General features: G+C 38.4%; 1 protein-coding gene across 1 annotated transcript in view; it reads right to left on the bottom strand.

Annotated features, from left to right (window-relative positions):
- Positions 1-24,273, bottom strand: part of CPNE8 (copine 8) — a 252,147-nt gene extending 227,874 nt beyond the window's left edge. The window contains exon 1 of the mRNA XM_037845646.1: positions 23,844-24,273. Within this exon, the coding sequence (XP_037701574.1) occupies positions 23,844-23,941 (98 nt within the window). The 5' untranslated portion in view covers positions 23,942-24,273. The remainder of the gene's footprint in view (positions 1-23,843) is intronic.
- Between the last annotated feature and the right edge of the window lie 465 nt (positions 24,274-24,738).

Genomic DNA, 24,738 nt, shown 5'->3' with positions numbered 1-24,738 from the left:
TAAAATAATCTAAACAAATGTATAGATCGAAATAAGAATCATTTTTAAATGTTCAAATACACTTCTCTATTATCTTTATTTTTATAAGGCTTTACTAGTGGAAAACAAAAATCTCTAATTCTTCATATGTAAAATGAACATATATTATCTATTCAATGTAAAATATGATTTGTGAGTGATATAACCCAAAGGCTGCAGGCTGAGTGCTAACTACCCTTTTCCTACTTAAGTCATGTAGCAAATATTGAAAAAAAAATTTTTTTAATCCTTTAAAAACAAAGCAATTTTCATTATCCTACTGCAAATGCAATTTGGAAAAGAAAAACTACTTGGTATGCATCTGAATTTCAAAATTAATAGTTTCAGAGTGAAGACAATTTTACAATCTGTGATATGTTAAAATGCTAATTTAATAAATACATAATACATTGTTCAAAAAAAAAAATGCCACTTATGGTCAGCAGACCTTAAACAACACATAAAGGGACTCACCTGCTACACCTGAATGGAACTGTTCTATTTACTTTTCCACAGGAACAAAAATAGTATACAAATAGAGTCAAACAATGTTTTATCATTTTACAAACACTGCCCAGCATAAATTTCCTTCGTGTGAACAGAGAATAACACCTCTGTATCATATAATCTCTTAAGCAAATTGTCCTACATCAATAAGCCAAACAATTCTGGGTTTCATTAAAACTTAGGATATGGCTAAGGCCCTTTCATTTACCTATAATTCAGTGTAGTCTCAGGACCACTGACAGCCCACAAGGTCTTTAACTATATTTTTTAAGCAGCCACAGAACCTAAAACAGGCTTGCATATAAGCAGAAGTTCAACAAGCACCTACAAAATGAATGAACGGTTTTAGTATCCAATCAAAAGCATCACCTGTCCTCTCTTTAACTACGGTGAGGTGTTTTATTATGGAAAGCAGAGTAGAAGGTGGTGGCACTTGGGGCCTTTGCCCTAATAAGTAATCCATTAACTGAAAAAAGACAAAAAAGACTAAGAACACTGCTCTCTAGAATTATGTACAAGCCCCAGGCCACTGGGCTATGCCCAGGGCTCTTATTTTGGGCATTATATTGTCTTATGAACTGAAATTAGGATGTTATTGGTGTGTTTGTGTGTCCGCATTAACTATACTGTGTGTATACACACACACACACACACACACACTATAATGCTAATACATACAAAATGGTTTTCAAAGTTTTTTTTTTTTTTTTGGCATAAAGACAAGGAAATCAAAGCTTTACACTGAGCAACTAAAAGGAAACTTGCTGAATCTTTAGAAGTGATTTGAATGCAATATTTAATTCTCTGGTTTTTTTGTGTTTTTTTTTTTTGTTTTTTGGTACTATTCATTGAAAACATTGTCTCTGGATATTTAGCATACAAAGTAAGGGAAAAATTCTTTCCCCCCAGACGACAATTTTGATGGCAAAGGGAAAAGACTGTGCACAAGCAAAACAAAGCTCTGGAAATGAAAAATGGAAGTATTTTGAAACTGAAATTTATTAAACAGCCAAAGTCTGCCAGAATCTAAGATATCAAATAATTCTGAAGGATAAGGTCATTAGAAGTATTTAAAAAGATTATCTGGCTCCCAAGAAAGCAAGAACAGACTTTCAAATTTGATGTTGTGTAAACAGAATTTGAAAATTAGGCTCAACAGCATCCTCTTACAGACTGAGAAAACACATAGAATTTTATCATAAATGACAGGCATTACCCCTCAAAAAATGGATGGGATAAAATAAGTTATATTTCAGTTTTTGCTGAAACTGGCTGTTTAAAATATTTATTTAGTAATACCATTGAGCTGAAAAGGTCATTAAAAAAATACAGTTGCAACTTTTGCATGGGTGAATCCGGTTTAGAAACTAAAAGAAATTTGGTGGTAAGATAATTAAAGGTAAAAACTTTTAAGTTTCTCCTCAGGCATTCTATCATGATGGATATTCTTGGAAATTACTTAAAAGGAAGTCCTGGCTTTATCAAAATCTGACACCTTAGAGCTCTGCTTTGCCTGAACTGACATAAAGAGAAGTACCTACTGGTTTGAAATAATATAGGTTAATTCAAGACGATATAAGCTTTCAGAAAAAAGGTACAGAATAAAATACCTGATTTCAACTGGAGAAAAGAAACTTAAGATCTATGTTAGCAAATACAGTCAGGAGAGACTGAGAGCAGGATGTGTGTTTTCTTAAGAACCTAAAACTCTTATACAAAACTGAACTCTATCTTTCCCACAAATCTGGTGGCTCCTCTATTTACTCTTAGTGAATGGCAACTGTGGTAGGCAGAATAACATCTCCCCCAAACCCACCCCCGGATACATCATGTCCTAATCTCTGTAACCTGTAAATGTCACCTTATTTGGAAAAAGGGTATTTGCAGATGTGATTAAGGATCATGAGATGGAAAGATCATTCTAGATATTCAGTGTGGGCTCTAAATGCAGTCACATAGATCCTTGTAAGAGGGAGGCAGAGGGAAATTCGACACACACAGAGAAGTTGATGTAAAAGACGGAGCAGAGAGAGATTTTGAAGATGCTGGCTTTGAAAACTTGAGCAATGCAGCCACAAGCCAAGGAACAGGACAAGCTGGAAGAGCCCAACTACAGATTATCCCTGGAGTCTCCAGGAGGAGGAGAGCCACTCTGTCAACACTTGAATTTCTGCAGATAAAGATTTCAGCCTTGTGGCCTCTAGAACTGAGAGAGAATACATTTCTGTTGATAGAAGCCACCAAGTTCGTGACATTTCATTACAACAGCCACAGGAAACTAATTCAGCAGCACTGTCTGACCTCTATTCCAAGCAAGATTCTTGGAAGTCACCCTCTCCTTTCTCTCTCAACCCTAATGATTCTACCAACTTGACTTCTGCTTTCTTGTCCCAACTACTTCCCAGCTCTTAGATCTCTTAACTGGTCTTCCTTCCTCCCGTCTCCCACAAAGCTGCCTCCAAAAGTCCTGAACAAATTGAGCCCTTGCATAAAACCTATTACCTAAAACCCAAGCTTCAAACTCCCTAATATCAGGGGTTCAAAACCTGTCTCATTACGACCTCTGTTACGTCTCCATTCTTCTTTAACGTCTTCACTAGGATTTCAGGTCTCCCGCTGCATCTCTCTGATATACCTTCTAATAGTCTGTGCTCCAGACATTTCAAAATTTTGCAGTCCCCCAAACTAATCCTGCCACCTCGTCTTTCCAAACTCACATTTCACCAACATTCCCTTTCTCTGAAATTTCCTCACCACACTCCCTCCTGCTAGGAAATGTGAAATCCAGCCTTTAACCTCTCCCCATTGCTGTGTGCTAGGCGGGTGGAACCTGTTGTTCCTTCATGTGTGCCCCATCATGCCCCATGTGAACTTCCTTCACAAATTCCATGTCCACTGTTTACTGAGCCAGTGGCCAGGCTCTGTCCTGAGCACTTTACATAAAGCATTTTATTAATCCTCACCAAAATCCTAGGAAGTTGCAATTATCAGATTTCATTTCCCAACTGAGATAATAAATTTGAGAGCGGATAAATAAAGCAGCCAAAGTCACAGCAATAGTAAGTGGCTGAGGTGCATTTTTGTAAATTTATTGATTTTTAATTCTTATTTTTAATTTTTATTTTTGTATCGGTTATACTATTTGTCTGCATTAATGAGAGTAAAATCAAATCACCTACAAATAATGTCATAATTCAGTATCAATTTGGAAGCTCTAGGGAATATATAAAATAAAAATAAGACAATATTGGGAAAAAATTAAATTATTATTACTTGTAAAAGATTTAATTTTGAACCTAAAGAGAAAAACAAGAGAATAAAATCTTTTGAAATTAAGATAATTCAGTAAAGTGATTAGAGGCATGATATATATATATAAAGGCAATAATTTTCCAGTGCATCAACTGCTACAATAACTGCTCTGGGCAATTTGGTCATTTTTAGTTGTTATCTGTTGCCTTAGATTGCTGAAGTATATGAGGTTTGTGCAGCCATCTGTCATTACAACTTCATTCTCGGACCATATGTTAACATGAAAGAAATTGCAGACCAAATTTTGCCAAAAGAAAACATTTATTAACAAGCAGGACCCAAAACAGTCTCACCACAAGTTCCAGCTCTCTCCATCCTGTTCCACTCCAACAGCACCTTAAGGCAGATATGACAGTACGCTGGTGGCAAGATTTATCTAACCTTTTGGTCGAATTAGTCTAGAGCATCCTCTAAACACTGCTCCCAGGACCCAAGGAGTTCTTAGGCTTAGAGCACCGCTCCAAACAGCATAACCACAGGACTTGCTAGACACATACAGCCTGGTCATTTGTGCAATACTTCTAGCCACACCACGTATCCTTTTTAAAAAACAGCTTTATTGAGAATTTCATATCATGAAATTCATCATTTTAAAGTATACAATTCTGTGGACTTGTTTATATTCAGAGTTGTTCAACCACTGCCACTACCTAATTTTAGACCATTTCACCACCTTTAAAAGAAGCCCTGTACACATTAATAGTCCCTCCCTATCCCTTTCCCCACTCCCCAGTCCCCTGGTAACCACTAATCAACGTTCTGTCTCTATGGGTTTGACTATTCTGGACATTTCATATAAATGGAATCATAGAGTATGTGGTCTTTTGTGACTGGCTTCTTTCACTTTGCATAATGTTCTCAAATTCATTCATGTTGTAACATGTAGAAGTACTCTCACTCCTTTTTTATGTCTGAATAATATTCCACTGTATAAATACACTGCATTTTGTTCATCAGTTGATAGATATTTGGGTTGTAGAAACTTTAGTTATTATGAATAATGCTACAAAGAACATTTGTGTGCAAGTGCTTGTGTGGACATGTGTTTTCTTTTCTCTTGGGCAAATACCTAGCTGTAGATTTGCTAGGTCACATGTGAACTCTATGTCTAGCATTTCGAGGAACTGCAAGTTGTTTTCCAAAGCGGCTGCACCATTTTACATTCCCACAAGGATTCCGATTTCTCCACACCCTCTCCAACTCTTTTTATTGTCTTTCTTCATATTTTAATATAACCATCTCTAGTGGGTCCATCCACTTATCTGATCACCACAAATTCTGCCAATAAAAGAAAGTAATTTCTAACACCAAAAACAGTAATTATAAAATCCTCCATATCTGGTGTGTAGAATCCTGATTAGACTCATATGCCACCTTACCACCTCCAGACACAGTAGTACCGATTGGAATACTTCAGATTTAATTCTACAATCTAACACAAATATCTATATGACACTGTCTCTGCTGAAATATTTCAAAGTAAATTATAGACATAATAACACTAACAAGAACCAAGTAGAAAAGACTGGAAGATAAATGTAAAACATTATTTTTGGCATGGATAATACTTTTTATGCTTTACACAAAGCCAGAAGAAAAGAATAATTGATTTGGTGATGAGTGCATTTTAAACTTCTATGTGGAAAATGATACAAAAAATTACAGGTAAAATATAATATTTGCTACATTCATGACAGATAAAAGGTTAAGCCTATAACTATACAAAGCATTCTCCAAAATTAATGAGAAAAAATATAAGCAACCCAAAGGATAAATGGACTAATGCTGTGAATATGCATTTCCTAAGAGTTGGTCATCGAGCATGTTAAGTGAAGTTAATCCTTAGTGATAAGCAATGACATGCAAACAAAATATATATTAATATGGTATTCTCCTGTCACATAGCAAATATTAGTTATATATCTATGCTGGTTTGGAAGCTGCTGTGTATCCCAGAAAAGGCCACGTTATTTTAATTCATTCCTGTGGGTGCAGACCTGTAGTGGGTGGGACCTTTTGATTAGGTTGTTTCAATTGAAATCTGACCCACTTCATTCAAGGTGAGTCTTAATCGTTTTTAATGGAGTACTTTATGAGAAGATAAAGGACAGAAAAGGCCAAGAGAGCTCAGAGAGAGAAAAAACCCCAGAGATGCAAGCAAGGACCCACAGAACCTCACAGAGGAAGCCACTAGAAACAGAGAGCTGAAAGCAATGAAACCCAGGAGAAAAGGACCAGCAGATGCCAGCCATGTGCCTTCCCACGTGACAGAGGTGTCCCAGATGCCAGCAGCCTGTCTTCAGAGTCCAGGTATCATCCTGTTGATGCTTTACCTGGGACATTTTCATGGCCTTAGAACTGTAAATTTTAAGTTAATAAATCCCCATTGTAAAAGCCAATCCATTTCTTGAATATTGCATTCTGGCAGCTTTAGCAAACAGAAACAATATGTTAAAGTTTATTTGGCTGTGACAGAAAAGAGGGAAATGTATTATAAAAATTCAGAACTGTTTTACAGAGCCCAGATGCAGGAACATATCTATGGGAAGACACAACACGGGGACAGAAACAGCTAGTCTCTGTTTCTCTGTGTGCACCTAATATCTACTTCAATCATCTTTATTTTAATTGCTTCCTCTACCTCTCTGGTGCACAGGGCAGGAACATGGATGCCTAGATTTCTTAAGCCTTACACTTTATAATTCTGGCACCCAAGAAGAGACTGTCATCCTTTTTTTTGTTTTGTTTTGACTTCATTACAATTAGCAAATTTCATGAATTTGACAAGCTTAATAGGGTGCCCACCATTGAAGTGATCAACTATAGTTAAGGGTGTAAAGCACTATGATTTTTCAAAATTGAATTAAATTCCTATCCCTGGATTATCAGTTGTGATTAAGGAAAAAGGTCACATTCATTCAAAAATATTCATTCTTCCAAATCATTCTTTCAATGCATAGTGATTAAATACTATATGTCAGGCACTATTCTGGGAACTAAGGATAGAGCAGTGTGTGAGAAAAGCAAAGCCCTGATCTCAAGGAGTTTATATAAGAAAGGAGAGGTGAAATTCATAGACAATATTTCTGTTAGTGTTGTGTGCTGTGAAGACATTAAAGTCAAAGGACGTGAAGACTGCTGCAGAGGCCCACTTCAGCAAACGCCTCTCGGACGAGGGGACACTTGAACTGAGAACTGAATGAAGGGAGATAGGCAGGGTGGTTGCAGAGAGCTCCAGGCAGGGGGCTGCCAGAGCAAAGGCCCAGAGACAGGGCAAGAAAGTGGGAGACTCACATGAATTGAGGTGACGAGGAGACAGAGCCCAGTCATCCTGGGCCTCCTACACAGGTAAGTAACATGTAAGTTCAGGGTGAAATCTTGGGAATGCTGTGGAGGAAAATCAGTGTCCTGAAGAAGGAGGTTGCACAGTTTTAAAAATACTGATATCCACTTTGCTAATATTGGAGAGTCTGTGGGGAAATTGACATTCTCCTGAAACCAGGTAGGAATCAATTTTGGTAATTTTCTAGAGTTTAGAAATATTTATCAAAATGGAAAATGCATATTCCTTTTGATATGCCAGTCTATTTTCTGGAAATACAGTCTAGGATATCAAACATAGAAATAAAAAAGAAGTACACACAATTACATTCTTCTTACTAATGCTTATAATTAAAAAAAAAAAACTTGGGAAAGCTTAAATATCCATAAAACGAGGACTGATAAAAAACATTACATTTCAATCACATAATATCATGAACCAATTAAATGGTAATTTAGCTCTGAAGAGGCAGCACAGTACAGTGGTTACAAGTATGGACTTAGGAACCACCAGCTCCACTGCTTACTGGCTGTGTGACCTAAAACTCTGTGTGCCTCAGTTTCTTCATCTGTAAAAGGAGGTACCAATAGTATCTACCTCCCAGAGTTGTTTGGGGAGTCAATGAGCTAGTGTGTACAAAGCACTCAGAACAGAAACCAGCATAGAGTAAACACCAGACAAGGTATTTAGGGGAACAGGGAGCAGAATAATGTGGGGGTTGACACTGGCCCAACGCACCCATGGCTGGTGGGTACTACGACTCCAACAAGTTCCTATTTGCATCCATGAAATTCAAGGGGCCCTAAGAGTTTCCTGGGAAAGTGAAAATGAAATCCTCATGATTTCTCTCTGAAAGTTTACTGTTGGCCCCAGCTGGTCTCTGATGGCGGAAAACTACAACAAAAGTCCCTGAGAGGGCTCTCTTCCCCAGAGAGGGTAGAGCCCTTACTGGAGACCTAGATCTAAAAAAACAGGGCCTCAATCCAGAATTCCTGGAGCTGGAACAGTGGTGTGTGCCCTCAGAGCAACAGATGTGAATGTGTGGATAAAAAGACCTAACCACATCTAGAGAGTTTTTAGTAAGGGACTTCTAACTGGGAGTGACCCTCCAGGGACCACAGAGAACCACAAACATCTGGTAAATCAACAGAGACCTGCACCAGGAGACAATGGGCAGGAGTCCAGGGCAACAGGCAGCACGAGTACATGTCAGACCCTGCAGGAAAAAGGCATGACTCAACTGCCCAGTGGTGTGTCAACAGTGATATCTTAACAACAGTACGGGCTCTGTGGAAGCACGAGAGAAAGGAAGAGAGATTTACTGAGATTGGCAGCTGAGGTCATTCTCTTTGAGACGGACATTCAGATTCCTGCTCTCCAGGAAAGGGACACCAGGATTGCAAAGAGGTGGCCAGATTCAGGTATTAACATCTGAGTGAAAAAATCCAAGGAAAAAAACTGGACTTCCATCTTGTCTAAGTCATTGTAAACATGAATATTAATGGCAATATGCCTTACCTATCTAAATAAATACAGAGAGAGATGTCTGGTTGACAAGGCTTAACACTAGGTGGGGAGGCTGGGGATGACATGCACTTTCTCTTTTGTTCTTTTCAGAGCTGATTTTTTTTTTTTTTTTTTGTATAATGAGCATACAGCATGATTTTAAGGATTATGAGATTTTATTTAGAGAGCTTTCAGCCTCTTTATGATGCTATCCACTGGTTTCCAACTATTTCAGAGAATGCCAGTATAAAAATAAGAATTCCTTGCTAAGTGACAGGACCTTTCTAAACACTTTATCAATATTATCTCATATAATCTTCATAGCAATTGCATGACAAGGAATTTATAAATCAAAGCACAGAGAGACTAACTGATCCAAACTCTCATAATTGGTAATAAAATATACGGAGCTGCAGTTTAAATCCAGATCTTTCTAGTTCTAAAATTGTGCTCTGCCACTTAGTAAATTGCACTATTTCCCACAATTATGCTACCAAGCTTGAGATCAGTGCATTATTATTTTTTTTTCAATACTCCCTCCTGCCCACTCTGAAACAGTAACATTTCAGCTCACCTGCTCTAACAGCTAGGTGAGCAAAGAGCTTCACATAACTTTAAACAATTAGTAGCATAGCAGTTCTTTCAGAGGTTATTGCTTCTCCCAGAGTCAACCATCAATCCAGCACAGGAAGCATGATTTGAAAGTAATGCTGATCATTTGTCCAAGAAGAAAAAGCTGATGATTGTGACAGGTTCACAAATCACTGTGAAGAAGGAGGAACCCAGATGCTAAGACTGCTCAATCAGCTCAGGTATTGCTGCCCTCTACATACCACTCCCAAAATATAGTGGTCACATGATTAGGTTTTCTAACTCTGTTTCTTTGTCTAATAGCTGTTGAATGTTACTTCTTCAGGGGAAAAGAAAGTAATGTCAGTCTTCAGGGTCAACATTTCAAAAGAAAATCTCTATGCAGGGTTGTCTTGAGTCAGCTCTGTTTAACAATCAACACACAGGTAAAGGTGAGGCTAGATTGGCAGTGTTTTGTGTTTTTTTTTTCCTTCTCCTCCAGCCTTAAAGCAATCTCTTCTACAATTTCTTTGGATCACTGATCACTGAACAATTCGAATTTATCTAAGAGAATTCTGTGCTTTGCACAGTCAACAACGGAATTCAGAAAAAGGAATTAATCTGGAAAGGAATGTTTGTAAACATAAATGACCAGCTGGGATAGGGAGACTCAAAATAGTTTCCTAATATATATCGGTCATCCTTGCCACAAGTGATTTCACCAGGAATGTGCTCCTGACTCAAAGGTACTCATTTATAAACAGGTCTTAAATAAATAAATAAATAAACAATAAAAGCTCAGTAGCAACTATAAACCAGGAAACAAACAGGTTTACAAATCCTGAAAGTTAGCCAAATGAAACAAGCACAGGTATTTGCTCAAGCATGTCTCCTTCCTCCTTTCTTATACAACTGATTTTTTAAAAACTTAATTGATGTTGCAATCTTTCTGGCTTCTATGCCTTCCCATTCACCTCTGGTCTCTGCTTTCCTTTCTTCAACTATACACTGAATAGCTAATTACTAAACACTTGCTACATGCAAGAAAGTAGGTACTAAGCAGGATACAAAGATGAATGACAGAATTCCTGTCCTTTGAAAGTTTAAAATTTAGTGGTTGTCTAACATCCTGTTGAATGTTTGTTCAACAGTCACTAACTTACTAACACCAGAAAAATGAACAAGGCTTCTGGCCCTAGATTATCTGTATTCCATTACTGGGACAGACTTGTAAACATGTGCAGTAAAATACACAATGCGTATGATAAATTCAGTATAGAATACAGCAGTAGAAAGGGATGGGTAGTCAATTCTACCTGAAGGAACAGGAAAAGTCTTCCTAATAAGACTGATGCTTGAACTATCTTTAGAGTCCATCAGGCAAGATGACATAATGAGAGACAGAACTATTTCCCCAGAGAGAACCAAGTTGAGACCATCAGGGTTTGCTCAGAAAATGCAAATGATCCGAAATGACTTAGAATTTAGGAGCGAGTTTAGAGGGGATGATAAGGAAGGTAAGGGGGATGGGACATGGAGGGAGAGAGATGAGGCTGAAAAGCTAGGCCAAGGTCAGGTTCTGTAAGTAATTGAAGGGTTTTAAATCAGTGAGTAGTGTGATGGTATCTGCCCCTTTAGAATGGACCTCTAGCAGCTAATGCACAGGATTGATGGCAGTGGGCAGGGGGAGGGGTATCCAAAGCAAGGTGTGAAGTTAGAAGAATCAAGAAACTCATGCCATGGTCTCTGTGGTAGTCAACGAAGTCGGAACTCCATCAGAAGCAGAGTGATCAGCCATGTTAAAGAGATGATGAGGAAGGAAAAGAGGCAGGAGAGGATGTCAGTGCTTGAGGCTCAACCAACAGAAATTCTACTGGCGTATTAAAAGGGACATAGAGGAGATGGTGGAGAGGATTTAGTCCCTTGGAGGAAAACACAATGGAATTTTCAGAAGTGCCCATAAGTAATTTTACAAATCTCTAAGCTGTTCTGATGATAGCCCTTGTTGAAAATACTGGTTTAGAACAGCCCCCTAAACGAAACTGATACAAATACACAAGGATTTCATTTTTAAATTGCAGCATTTTATGTGTGCCTCGGAAATATTCAATCATCAGCATGTATTAAACTAATTCATGCATTTATTGCTTTCATTGAAATAAAGTAGCTTTATAATTTTGATTTTTAAAAATTTTCTTTAGTTACAACTACTAATGAGGTCTGTGTCTCTGGAAAGATTTGATGTAATCAGGCATGACATGACATTTTAGGCTAAACAAAAATCAATTGAGTACTTAGATTCCACAGCAGTGTTACAAGCACATAGGAAATTACTTAGACAATCCAACAAAACTTTACAATCAGACAAGTGAAAGAAAAGATGTGAGTTATGGATAGTGATTAAGTAAATCTCCTCACTTTTTACTTGTGCACAGGAAAACAAGTTCTGTTTTCTTACTTTTTCTTTTTTCCCAGTTGTGCTGATTAAATTAGCCTCTGAAATTTATAGTCAGATTCTACACTTTGAAATGTAGAAAGCAGTATTTCCTTTTCCATCTCATTCTTGACTGTCCAATTTTTAGTTGAATTTACACTTGGAGAAGTAAAGAACCACAGGTCAGGCTTTTCTAAAAGTTTGCTTTGCCACTCTGTGGCACAAAATTAAAATTAGAAGAACAAATACAGAGGGTATGGAAGGAAGCACATTAGCACATGTTAAGGTTCAACTGTGTCTCCCAAAAGACAAGTTTAAGTCCTACCCCCAGTACCTGTGAATATGATCGTATTTGGAATTTGCATCTGTACAGATGAATTCAATTCAAGATGAGGCTATGCTGAATTAGAGTGGGCCCTAATCTAATATGACTGGTATCCTCATAAGAGAAAAGGCACAGACAGTGGGGAGAACACCATGTGACAACAAAGGAGGAGACTGGAACCAGCACCCACAAGCCAAGGAACACCAAGGATGGCCAGGAACCACAGGGAACCACCAGAAACTGGAAGAGGCAAGAAGAGATACCCCCACAAGAAAACTATCGCTTCCTGAAAATGCCAGAACACCAAACAGCTCTTCTTAGCCTACATTTTACCCAAGTGAAATGGTCATATGCTGCTGCAGTCCAGCAACTCACAAAGTAATTCATCAGAAACATCTTTCCCAACACAAAATTTCCCTTGGATAAAAAATCTGCTCATTAATGTTCCTATTTAGAAATGCTATATAGGACACCACTCAGGCAAATTCTATTACTGCTCTCTCTCTCTCTGTATATATATATATGTACACATATAGTCTTTGTCCCAGATTAAGTTAGCATAGTATCTGTCAGTATTTAAAACGTACTAAATGACCACTTTAAAAACACTCTGCTCTGCATGGAGACAATGTAAGTTAATTCACAGTTGATCAGAGTTAACACACGTAACTGAACCCATTTGCCATCTCTACTGTAAACTCAATATTTGCCACAAGATATAAGTGGTAAAAAAGTAACATATGTATATATGTTAGTTCACAATAAAAAATGCATTAAAAAAGTAACATACTACAACAGGCAGGAAAGACACAGTAGCTATTAATATCAAATGCTCATTTCCAAGATGAACAAAGCTAGCTACACATCCCTATTGAGAGGAAAAACTAGAACAGTAGCAGCAGAACCTGACATCCTTTTGGGAGACTGTTAAGTGAAATGAGGACTTTGAAATATCAAATGGCTGGCATTAGAAATTATTTACTAAATATCCCTTAAAACACTCAGAAACTAAAGTTAAGGCCTAAGTTCTGAGTCTCATATAGTGACACAAAGGCTAAAGAGCCTTGGTCTAAAAAAGCCATCTGTAATACAGCAACAAATTCATACTTCGTTGAGAGAAATTAAGATTTTCTAAATCCTTGCATACTAGTATCATACTTTTCCCTTTTTTCTTCACTCACTGTCTCAGCAACTAAATTTTCTTTTATTAAAAAAGAAAATATCTCTTAAGGCTACTCATTAAATAGCAGTATATTTCATTTTGCTCCATATGTGTATTATTGAAAAACCTATAATTAAAATTTGTGAATCAACATTTTAAATTAGTACACTAGAGTGATTGCCCAGTTAAAATATATTCTGAGATAAATGTTTTGAACAGTTAAAAAGTTAAAAAAAACCTTTCATTTGTTTTAAATTATTAAACATTAGTTATCACCACCTGGTTTAGCTAGTTTGCAAATGGGCATTGATAATCACAAGAGTTCCTTAAATTCGAACATGGCTATATTTTAATTTAAGGCTCTGCTTCTAGAATCATAGAATTATAAATCAAGTAACATCACAGATCATCTAGACTAGGAATCCACATTTCTATAAGACCCAAGGCCCAGAGAAATGGCACGATCATAAAAGGTCACAGGGATAGAGTCAAAAACGGTATGTCAACTCAGGACTCCTCCACTACACTTCACTAGTGTTCCGTAAGAAAGAAGAAGCCATTTCAATGGCATTCAAATGGTGAACTGATTTATGTGAAACCAAGAAATTAAAATCATTTAATTTAGACAAATCTTGAGTTGAAAGTCAATCATCCTTTAGACAGTATATTTCAAACTTCTCTTAAACAATACTTTGAAAATCACTAATTTAAATTACCAATTAAGAGAAAAATTCACTAACTTAATATTGATTATGTCTCCTTTTCCCAATGCCTACAAAGAGGCTTTAGATGAAACCACTGGCAAAAAAAAAAATTGCAATCAACTTTCTAGTATCTCTGCTTCCACAATCAATTTGAAAGCTGAGATAAAGATATGTTATATAATACACTAAATCCAAAACAGGTAATTTAAATGGGATTAGCAAATAAAGTTATTGTTCTGGAATAATTCTAAAGTATCACTGAGTCTCTTTCCCTTTCTCGTACACACACACTCTCTCCTGCTCTCACTCTAGCTCCTTCACAGTCTTTGCTTTAAAGCTAGGAAACATGAAAGCCATTTGAAAACTAAGGAAAAATGATTGAGCTCCTTTCACTTACCCAACAAACCACAAATAATGAGATACTTGTTTTAAAGGAGTACATTTTAATGTAAGAGGTGTATAGGAATGCCTATAGTGCTATATACGTTGAGAAGGAAGATATGATAATAAGGATCCACAGGCAGGGAAAAATAAATTTCTCAAAATGATTATAAAACCACTATTACACTCACTAAGGTTGAGAAATGTGTTGGTTTGAACCGGTTATGGCAATTACAATTAAAAGTAGTTCATTACACTGTCTGATATGTGAGATAATTCTTAATAAACCTCATGTCACTTGTTACTTATTACCTGTGTGTATACGTGCATGTGAGTGTATATAGCAGCAAATCAGCAAGAACAAAAATACTGTCTTTTACAACTTCATGTAAAAATTCAGATAACTCAGAAGAATTTCAAGTTTTCAATGTCTAAGTATTTTAATTACATGGAATTCTGAAGAGTGTTTTTTTCATAAAAGGCAACCTTGGAATTAAGCATTACTGTAAAGCTAGCAAGTTTAATGATAACTTCCCCATTATTAAGAAAGCAATGGCCTGAACCGGTAGGGTTTGAGGTCATTTGTTAACTGAACTGGTAAAGTTGAATGTCAAGTAGTCAATTCAATTAATTTTCCTTTACCTTTCATTTGCCCAGTCCATCACCTTTCTCTAGCATTTAGTTTTCACCCTGCCTGCTGATTTCTAGTCAAACAGTCCCCTCATTATGTAATTTCTCACAGCCTCATTAGGTAACTCAACAGTGAAAGAAAGATAAAAATCAATACCTGGAAATTAACATCAAATTGTGAAAGTTTATGCCATTCACCCCAATTGCTATACCCACAGCAATCAGAGACAGAAAAACACAAAAAGAATTTCGTATTTCCCTTCTCAAAAGAAGTATTTCCTTTGTGACAGTGTTGATATCATCTATTGTAATTGTATCTCCCTACTACATAACTTCTTTTCAGTCAGTAACACATTTGGTACTGACAGGAGAGAACCTACCCTTAAAGCATAAAACAAAGAATTTACGGAAGAGTGACACAATATGTTTAGGAATTAGCCATATATGGATTAGAGACTCAACCTTGTCACTTACTAGATAGGAGACTTTAGCCAAATAAACTCTCTGAACCTCAATTTCTACAACTGTGCAATGGGAGATAACATCACCTGCTTTATATTTTTGTAAAGATGTAGTAAATTAGCATATGTTAAGTGTTTTACATACTGACACAGGGTGAGATTTAAATAAAGTATCTTAATTATGTTGATTTAAATAAAATACATAGCAAATATCCAAAGCTTTCATGTTTGGTATCCTCATGAGTACAGTTTATATATGAATATTTTACTGTCTAATAAATAGAAACATTTCCCAGGGACAATCAATGGTATCTTGTTTCTTCAGGGTTTCAGCAAATCAACTAATGATTTTCTCAGGATGTTCAAAGTAAAAAAGAATAAATTCCACAAAATGGCTTTCAATTTGGAAAGAATGCCTGATAGCACTGCTAATGTTCCTGGCTGGAGAGACATTAAGTTTGAACACTGGCCATGGGGCAAGGCACCTTTTAATTACATCTCATTCTATTATTGGCTATAAATTCTTCCCCTCCTTCAGCCTATGTGGTCATCTGTTCCATATTTGGTTTTATCACGTGTCCAACTCAAAAAAGCTATCTTAAATGTCAACCCATTGATTTTATTGGTCAGATGCAAAATGTGCTAGAATGTACTTTTATTCTAAAACTTGGTTATATCAACTACTTTTTACCTGACAAATCTCATTAGGTCCACATGTCTGATTGTGTGTAAGGATGGGGGTAAACAGGGTAGAATCTGTAGAATATGAGTATGCATTTCCAAACCCACTTTCTTCTGACCACTCTTTTATTCTATATACCCTCTACATTTATGTATTCAGCCTGGGCTATAATGTATTATCTTTAACATGGAACTCGATAATTTCACCTTGCGTTTCATGTTTCTATGACTCCTCAAATTGATTGTAAATTTGTCCAAGGCACAGGTACCCACCACTTCTATGTTCCTTGAATGCCACACAGTGATATATCCATAAGAAACTGGGAAAAGAACAACAGCCATTGAGGGCTTTTCTTGTGGCAGGCACTGTGCTGGGTAATTTACAGACTTTATTTCATTTAATTCTCCAAATTTATCCCAAAAAGGGATGAAAATGGGATTCAAATATATCTATTCGACTCCTAATTCCATTTTCTTGCTGCTTTACTCTGCTGCCCCAAATTCTCATTAATCTCTAAATGCAACTTTCTCTAGGGAATAAAAGTATTAAAGGTGCAGCCAGTGGTTTAGTCTTGACTCTGCTTATATAAAGGGGAATAGGGGAAAAATAACCAGAATAAGCTATTAAAATCCCCTTGGGAGGATACTTTATTAATAATTTCATCTCTAGAAATCTATCCCAAGGAAAACAAAATCGGAAATCTTGTCAAATGTTTGTGAATAAGAATACTCAGTTGTAACATTGTTTTGAATAGCAACTTTTTGAAAGAAATGCTGGAAAATAAGAGATAAATATAGTAACTCTTAGAATACTACACAGACATGGAAGGTTATATATTCAAAGACTAATGACAGCAACATCTTCATGATATAATATTAAAAGGAAAGCAGAGAAATTGTATATAATACAGTATGATCCCATTATGCTATATATATATAATGTAAATATATATAGAGACTATAAATGTGATATTATAAATGAGCGAGAAATGCACTAAATTCTTACAGTTTCATGGAATAGTGATTTTTATTTTTGTGTTTGTATCTTTTTTGTAATTAATGAGCACTTAACTGATGTGACAAGCAGTGTTTTAAGTTATTTGCATGCATTCACTTATTTAGCTTTCAAAACAAATATAAGAGGTAAGGACTATTTATCCCTATTTTATAGATCAGGAAACTTAAGCACAAAGAGAACAAGTAACCTTCTAGTAACCTTCACAGTGAGTAAGTGCTAAAGCTGGCCTAATTCCCATCCATACTCTTCAACACTACACTTAACTGGCTCTAACAAGCAAGTGTTACTAATATAAAATAGGCTAACAGCTGAATAAGATCCCCTTGAGAGGAACTGTTTTCTTCCCTGCCTAGAGTAAATTCAAATAAGGGATGTGCGCTTCTGCCTGCTAAGTCACAAATTGCGTTCCTACAAGAACACAGCTGTTACCACCAGCTCCCACCCCCCCACCAGGTGCCCTGTTTCATGAATGTTTCTAGACTCACTTCTCCACATCCCAGGGTTGTTTTAGAAGACTCCAGGCCCAAAATTTTAAAAAGTACAGGACAATCCAAAGAATGGGTGGAAAAACAGGTTGGATGTGCCCGAGCTTGGCTTTCCTCTAATGAAATATGCCTAGACAACTCCCACATTAAGACTTCAAAGCCACAATCCAGAAACGCCCCTAGGACAAATATTCATGAAACTCTGGGGCTAACACAAACCCAAATCTAGGCCGAAAAAGCATGATGGAACAGTTACAGTTTGGAAACACAGGACCTCAGAATTGGAAAGACAGGCACAACTTCAGCTGCAGTTTTCCTGGCATATGCCCCATTAACAGGATAGCAGGCATTTTAATATCCCAGAGCATAGTAACAGTGTAATTAATCAGATGGCAAACATCATTTGAAAACCAATTTACACACAGACTTCAAAATTTTTGTCTGACCAACGAAAGCAAAAGTGAGTCTAAGAGGTGACGCTCCATGGAGCAGGGTGGAAGCCCAGTTGTGTCTGACCACTTTGGTTCTCCTTCATCACAGATAATTAGAACAACATGGATATCTGCTTCAAGTTGGGCCAACTCCAATGCGGCCAATCAGATTCTCTCTCTGGAATTTGGATTTTGCTTTCAAAGGTGGCCAGTTAATCACTAAGTGTAGCTGGAACTGAAGCATGTATACTTGAAAAGCACACGCCACCAGTGGATGGAGAAGCAGGGAAAAAAAAATCTTCAAAGTAGGAGAATAAATAAAGAAGATGTGAAGAGGACCATATAAGAAGAAAGCAAAAAGTAAAAAGTACACAAGATTTCAATTGTCTTCCTGTTTCACTCACAATACACATGCAGGCTTTCACAACCTCTCACAGATTATAAAATCATACAAAACCATTTTCCAATAGAGGAGCAAGTGCTGAAATTGACACTACCACTTCTAACAGTGACAATCTAACAAATCTAACAGCAACAATACTTTTCCTTTGTGGAATACCTTACCTTTTACAAAAGATACAAACAGTTATGTGCTGGCTGGTATATATTTAACAAGCTCTCCAAAAAAAAAAAAAGTGACTGCATATGTGTGTGTACATAAATAACTAATATTAATGATTATTATAATGCTATAAACACTATAGCTGAGCACACAATTTAGAAATAACAGTAAGATATATAATACTTCTTATTGTAAATTCTATATAGCTGAATTAATTCCCATAGAATGCTTTCTTAAGTGTAGACAATAATAAATTAAATCAAGCCCACAGTTTTAGTGTTTGCCAGTTTCCATGGTGTAAACACTTTCACCATGATCGATTTCAAGCTACCAATGTGGTGTCACTAGACATGTAGTTGCAAAGAGATAAGCAGTTATACACTAATATTTTCTCAGATAAAATATTTCAGATAAGATAGAGCATAGATAATAGTTAAATGTAAAATAAGGAGAAAATGATTATTTCTTAACTCTGATTTATAACTTAATTTTAAGATTATATAATTTTTAATAGTCACTTTATTTAAGACCAGCTCATAAATTTCTCTCCCAAGCCCACTGAGCCAGCTCCAGCACACCACTGAAAATGAGCCTCCGAATTTCTTAGGCAGGACAAATATCACTAACCCAGATCTGGCAACTATGGTCCGAGTCATTTCCTCATCAACAGATTAAAAATTTTAGTGTATAAAATGAACATACTGGAAAATTCAGATCCCTACGTCCCAGATCCAGAGATTCAGATTCAGTGGAGCTGGTATGGATCCTGGGAGTCTGAATTTTAACACAAACCCCCTCCCCACATCAGATGATTTGACTAAAGAACTACAGCATCGGATATTCACTACGAACTCTGTGCCAAACTCAGAATACATACACATGAAAGAAATAAAACTTGTCCTTGAGGAACAGCCTGCCATAGACCAAGAATTACAATATAATTCTAATACTAGTACACACGGGCTGCGACTTGGAGGAGGGGGTCATGAGAGAAGATGATGTTTGACCCGAGCCTTAAAGGAGCACAACCTAATCAACAAGAGAAGGGAAAAAGAGGATGTAACACTGGAGGCAGAGAGAGCAGCACGTGCCCAGCCTCAGGGACAAAGAGACTAGTACTCTAGGGGCAAAGAGATTGGTACTCGAGCACATGCTGGGACTGCTTGTGGCCATGTGTATCTAGCCTGGGTTTGGGCATACAGTAAGCAGTCAACACATGTCTGTTGGAATATATTCAGTCACGGAGTTCACATGAAGAGTGATGAGAGGTGAGGCAAGAGAGTTACTGCCAGGTTAAGAAGGACTTTTTAGAATGCCTGGCACAAAACAGATGCAAATAAATTTCCACTCTGTATTCTTGTACCCGAGAAATTAAGAATTAACAAATGATTATGATTACTGAGTCATTACATAGATGTTTTTTCTTTCTATATTGTAGAATAGACAATGTTATTAATACCTGAAATTACTGAAACTCAACTAGTCTCAGCCCTTTGCATATTACAATTGTAACTGTTATTCCAGCCAAGTCTCAGTCCTGTTTATACTTAATATTGTAATGGTAACAAGTCCCTCTCCCCTTGTTTGAATCCATGAAAAACCTAAACTCCTTAGACTGTAAAAGACAGATTTTGGGGCCAACAGGCCATCTGATCTCCTGCTTTGCGCACAGTAATAAACTCTTTCTCTTTTTAAAACCCTGGTGTCATGGATTGGCTGTTACGCACTCAAGAAGAGAACCCCACATTTGTTAAGTATTATTCTTCCTTCTACATACCTGTTTAAAATTAGTCTTATCACCATTACAGGACTACTACCACGGAAGGATTCACATTTAACAGCTAACATACAAAGCCTAGACATATACAATGGTCTCACTGCTTTTATAAATGGTAAAATAAAATTTCTCAGTAAACATGACAAATTACCTAAATAGTGTTTAAACATAGTGCAACAAAGTAAAGCCAAGGCCCTAGGAAAAATAGGTGACTACTGCATGCTGTTTTCCCATTGGTTGTACTTCAGCATAAAATAGGACTGTTATAAATATTATTTTTACATTTCTAAGGCTATATTATTTTGGCTATAGATATTTTCAGCTAATTAATTAATCTAAAAATCTACAAACTGGCTAAGTAAAGAAAAGTAAATGCAAGAAGAGCTAGATAATGGATAGAAGAAAAGTGAAGTCAAAGAGTAGGAGTATGTCTCTACATAAACACACCTAGGAAAATGCACTCATCACTCTGACACAGTATGCTTGCAGCCACTTTGAAACCTCCATTTATACTGGCCCTTCTCTAATCCAAACACTGCCTATCCTCCTTGTCTCTGCTCAAGCCCTATTTTTTCTTTGTAGTACAGTCCCAGAGGGCCATTCCACAGGTGATCTCTTCCCTCCCTACTCCATGAGCCTCACCATTGGATTTAATCCTCAGTTACCATGTGTTACAGTTTCCTAACCAGACTTCACATTTTCAGAGAACTTCTCTTGCATTTCTCAGGGTACACGGCATAATACTAGACATATTAAAGATCCTCAGACACAGAATTTCCATGAAGTATATTTAGTTGCAAGTTTTAATTGTTGATGCTTCTTACCTCCCCCACACAAGGTGAAGACAGACAGAAGACTTTTAAAGAGTCTTAGATGGGGGACAGTGAAAGGAGGTTATCCAAAGGGATCCTATTCTTTCTGAGTTGCTTTTTAAGCATCAGAAAATCATCAGAGCTATCTGATTTAGTAAACCAAGAGAAGTCTTTGCTCTTCTTGTGCCCATAGTAAGACTGAGGGGCCCACAACTGTGCCTTGTTGCTAAGTGAAATTTCCACAAACATCCTAAGGAAATATGCCCTTTAGTCACATCAAAGAAGAGAGAGAATTAGGAAAAAGCATCCCAAGACGGTTTCTATCCTTGTTTTCTTTAACCAATTTATTGAAATTTACAAGGGAGGGACTATTTATAGAATTCTATAACTGAATTATAGGAGACACATTTATTCAACAACTACTATTTGCCATATTATAAAAAGAGCTGACATTTTTGAGCACTTTCTTTTGTGTCAGGCATTGTGTAAGCACTTGTCAAACATCATCTCATTAAACCCTGATAACATAAGGCAACTACCATAATTGCTCTAATTTTAGAGATGAGGAGGCCTGAAGAGGTTAAGAAGTTGCTCCAAGGTAACACAAGTCACAAGGCCAGAACTCATACCCAGGTCTCTTTTACACCACCTCCTAAGATTCAATTCTCACCAATTCTCAACAATATAAAATTAATCAAAATAAAATTAAAATTAACCCACCTTTTTGGAAACTATTGCCTATTCCAAAGGCACTAACTTGGAAATTTAATTATACTTCTATTCACCTAAATGATGTTTTCAGCATCAAACTTAACAAGCAAATGGTAAACTGAGTCAGGAGCAACTCTGAATTAAACCACCAACCTCTAGGGGCCTCAGCAGAGATGCCTGACACTAAAAGTACTTAGGTTCTCTTTCAAGAATTTTTTCCACTTGAAACTTAAAAATTAAAAACAAAACACCAAAACAACAGTATGAAAGAAGGCCAGAATGAGGGGAGCTCCAGGTTCAGAAGTAGCAAGCTGAAACTAATTGACTAAAAAGCCAACCAGCAATAATCCCATCACACCCACAGCAGACAAACATTAAAAAAAAGATACTTAAATGTGGAGCCAATTGGAAGAAAGACTAGCTAAGATTCAACTTCCCCATCATCCCTAGAGACACTTATGGGAAATTCAGATTTGGTTTACAAAGTTATTTTATATTCATTCCAGGTGCAGTTCACATGCCATTCAGACTTTGCAGGACATTCAACAGAGGATAACAACTCTAGAAAATGCTGTTAGTATAGGATTTTCGGCTATGTATTCTCTGTATATATCAATAACCTCCCTCCAGCATTCAAGCTAGCTTCAGAAGAAAGAAAAAAGCCCCAAAATTATTGTCTATAATAAGTTTTCCATACAGCTTCATCTATTCAATTGACAGAGATCTCAGGCAAAACTTAAAGCAGTGCCTGTGATAAGGCAAAAGCTTAACGTTAGCTAACATTATCAGCATTATTATATCCACTTTGAGGCCAGCCTTAAGAGGAAGCAAGTGCTCATTTGACATCGTTTCAGGGGTATAGGCTGGACCTACCCACAAACAAACCTCAGCTGGGGTTGCTAGTGCTTGAATTTCCACAAAAAGAAATTCATTCCTTTGGCTTTGGTCTTAGTCTCCGGAAAATGTAAAACCAAGTACCACTGGGTTGATGGCATATTTCAGTTACTTCGAAGTATTTCCCATGTTTACATTGAAGATTACGCATGTTTATTGATTTCTTCAAGGGAAATTTGGCTAAGGAAGGGGGAGGATTTGAAGGCATAAAAGCAATCTTGGGGAAGCGGATAAAGGAAGAAAGAGCTTTTCACTGAAAGAAATCAAAAGAAGAGGGAGTGTCCTCCCAGAAAGGTTGACTCCCGAGTCTATATTTAATTCTCAAATTCTGCGTCTCCTTCTGTTGCCATTGTCAATTTATTTTAGCTCGCCCATCTCCTCCTCAAAATCTTGTGATTACGCTGTTTTATTTACACAGAAGTTGACCCAAAGAACATCAGGAAAAGGGGTTTGAAATTTACAGTCCTTCAGCAGGGTGTCGGTAGTTAGGCGGCGTTCAAATACGTTTATCCGCAAGCACAAAGTCGTGACTTCCCAGATCCCAGGTAAGGCACAGGCTCCTGTGCAAAGAGGGCTGGAGCCGAAATCTCTGAAGAGGCAGAAGGCAAAAAGCACGGAAGCGGGCGGGGGGGTGGGGGGACAAGCCGGATGGTTCCAGGAAGTGGGTGGGGAGGAAGTTAACAAGATTCGAGCCAACCGTGGTAATAGGCTTGCACACGCCCAGCAAAGGGAGTCCCGGGGCACTTACACGCAGCGGTCACGAGCGCTTTTGGCAGCGCTGTCCCCTTCGATTCCCGTCATCACCCAACCACCCAGCTCGGGCTTGGGACGTAAAAAGGTCTTGTAAAGTGGGCCGCGGCCGGGGTTCCCGCAGCTGAGTCACAGTCCAACCAACTTTTACAGCTTTTCCCAAACAAAAAATAAAAGTCTCAGTCCCGGAGCCCACCACTCGCTTCTAGTTCCCGTTCCCCGCTCCGCGTCACGCGAGCTGGGGTTGACTTCAGCCCCACAACTGGGCTGTTCCCTACTCATCGTGCAACTTCTTCCCAGCGCAAAGCCTGGGGATACCTCGAGCGCTTGCTAATCAAGACCCACCAGGAGACGGGCGGGGGGAGGGTAGAGGAAGGGCTGCGTCCTCACCTGCAGGACACCGACACCTCCACCCGCGTAGCCGGGATGGCTGCACTCAGCTGGTTCAAGTCCCCGATGCCCGCGGTGCTGGTGTAGCGGCTATCCATCCTGGGGGAGGCGCCGTGCACTTGTCCGGCACTCACATCCGAAGCCCAGGCAGACTGAGGGCTCCGAGCCTACTTACCGACCGACAAGGATGGGGAGCGAGGGTGGAGGCAGAGGAAGGAGGCGGAGGCAGTGTGCGGGAAGGGGAGGGACGGGGGAGGCGGACCTCGGCTCAGAGCCTCGAGAGAACCGCACGCCGGTCTTGGGTGAGACTGAAGCTGCCCGGGAAGTGGCCCTCTTTGCAGCCAGCAGCTGCAGCAGGGTCCACTCCGCGCTCCCTTTCTGGCTCAGGGCGTCAGGCTCCGCGGATTCAAGAGGCAGTCTAGCAGCGTAGGTGACGCCAGACCCAAACCCCAGCCGTCGAGGAGGGAAAGCCCCCTCCGCCTTTCCGCGCGGCTTGGGCTTTGTCTCCACCCCCATACTCCCACCCCCGCCTTCTAAGTCGGGACTACCTCCTCCTGTCCATCAAATGTGGACGAGAAAGTAACGCAGTTTTCTCGCCTGGGTTGGAAGCTGAAGATGTGGGTGCCCGTCCCTAATTCCCCCATCGTAAGTCCACCTCTCCCCTCCCGCTCGGAGCCCGCTCGTGCTCTCGGGTCCCAGCTTCTGGACTGCCTACCCTTGGCCAATTGAGGGTTGGGGACGTGAGACACAGGGACGATCTCCAAACTTCGTTTCGCGGCTGTAAAGCGGAAGAGCAATATCTGGGACAAACGGGGACGGGAGTGGACAATAAATTGAAAAAGAAAATAAAAATTCATTTGAGATTTAAGGGGGCCCTTCTGGATTCCTTTTCCCT

This window comes from Choloepus didactylus, chromosome 8 (genome assembly GCF_015220235.1).
Source record: "Choloepus didactylus isolate mChoDid1 chromosome 8, mChoDid1.pri, whole genome shotgun sequence".
Taxonomy (NCBI): Eukaryota; Metazoa; Chordata; class Mammalia; order Pilosa; family Megalonychidae; genus Choloepus; species Choloepus didactylus.
The sequence above is the reverse complement of the archived record's forward strand: the minus strand, read 5'-3'. Positions and strand labels throughout refer to the sequence as shown.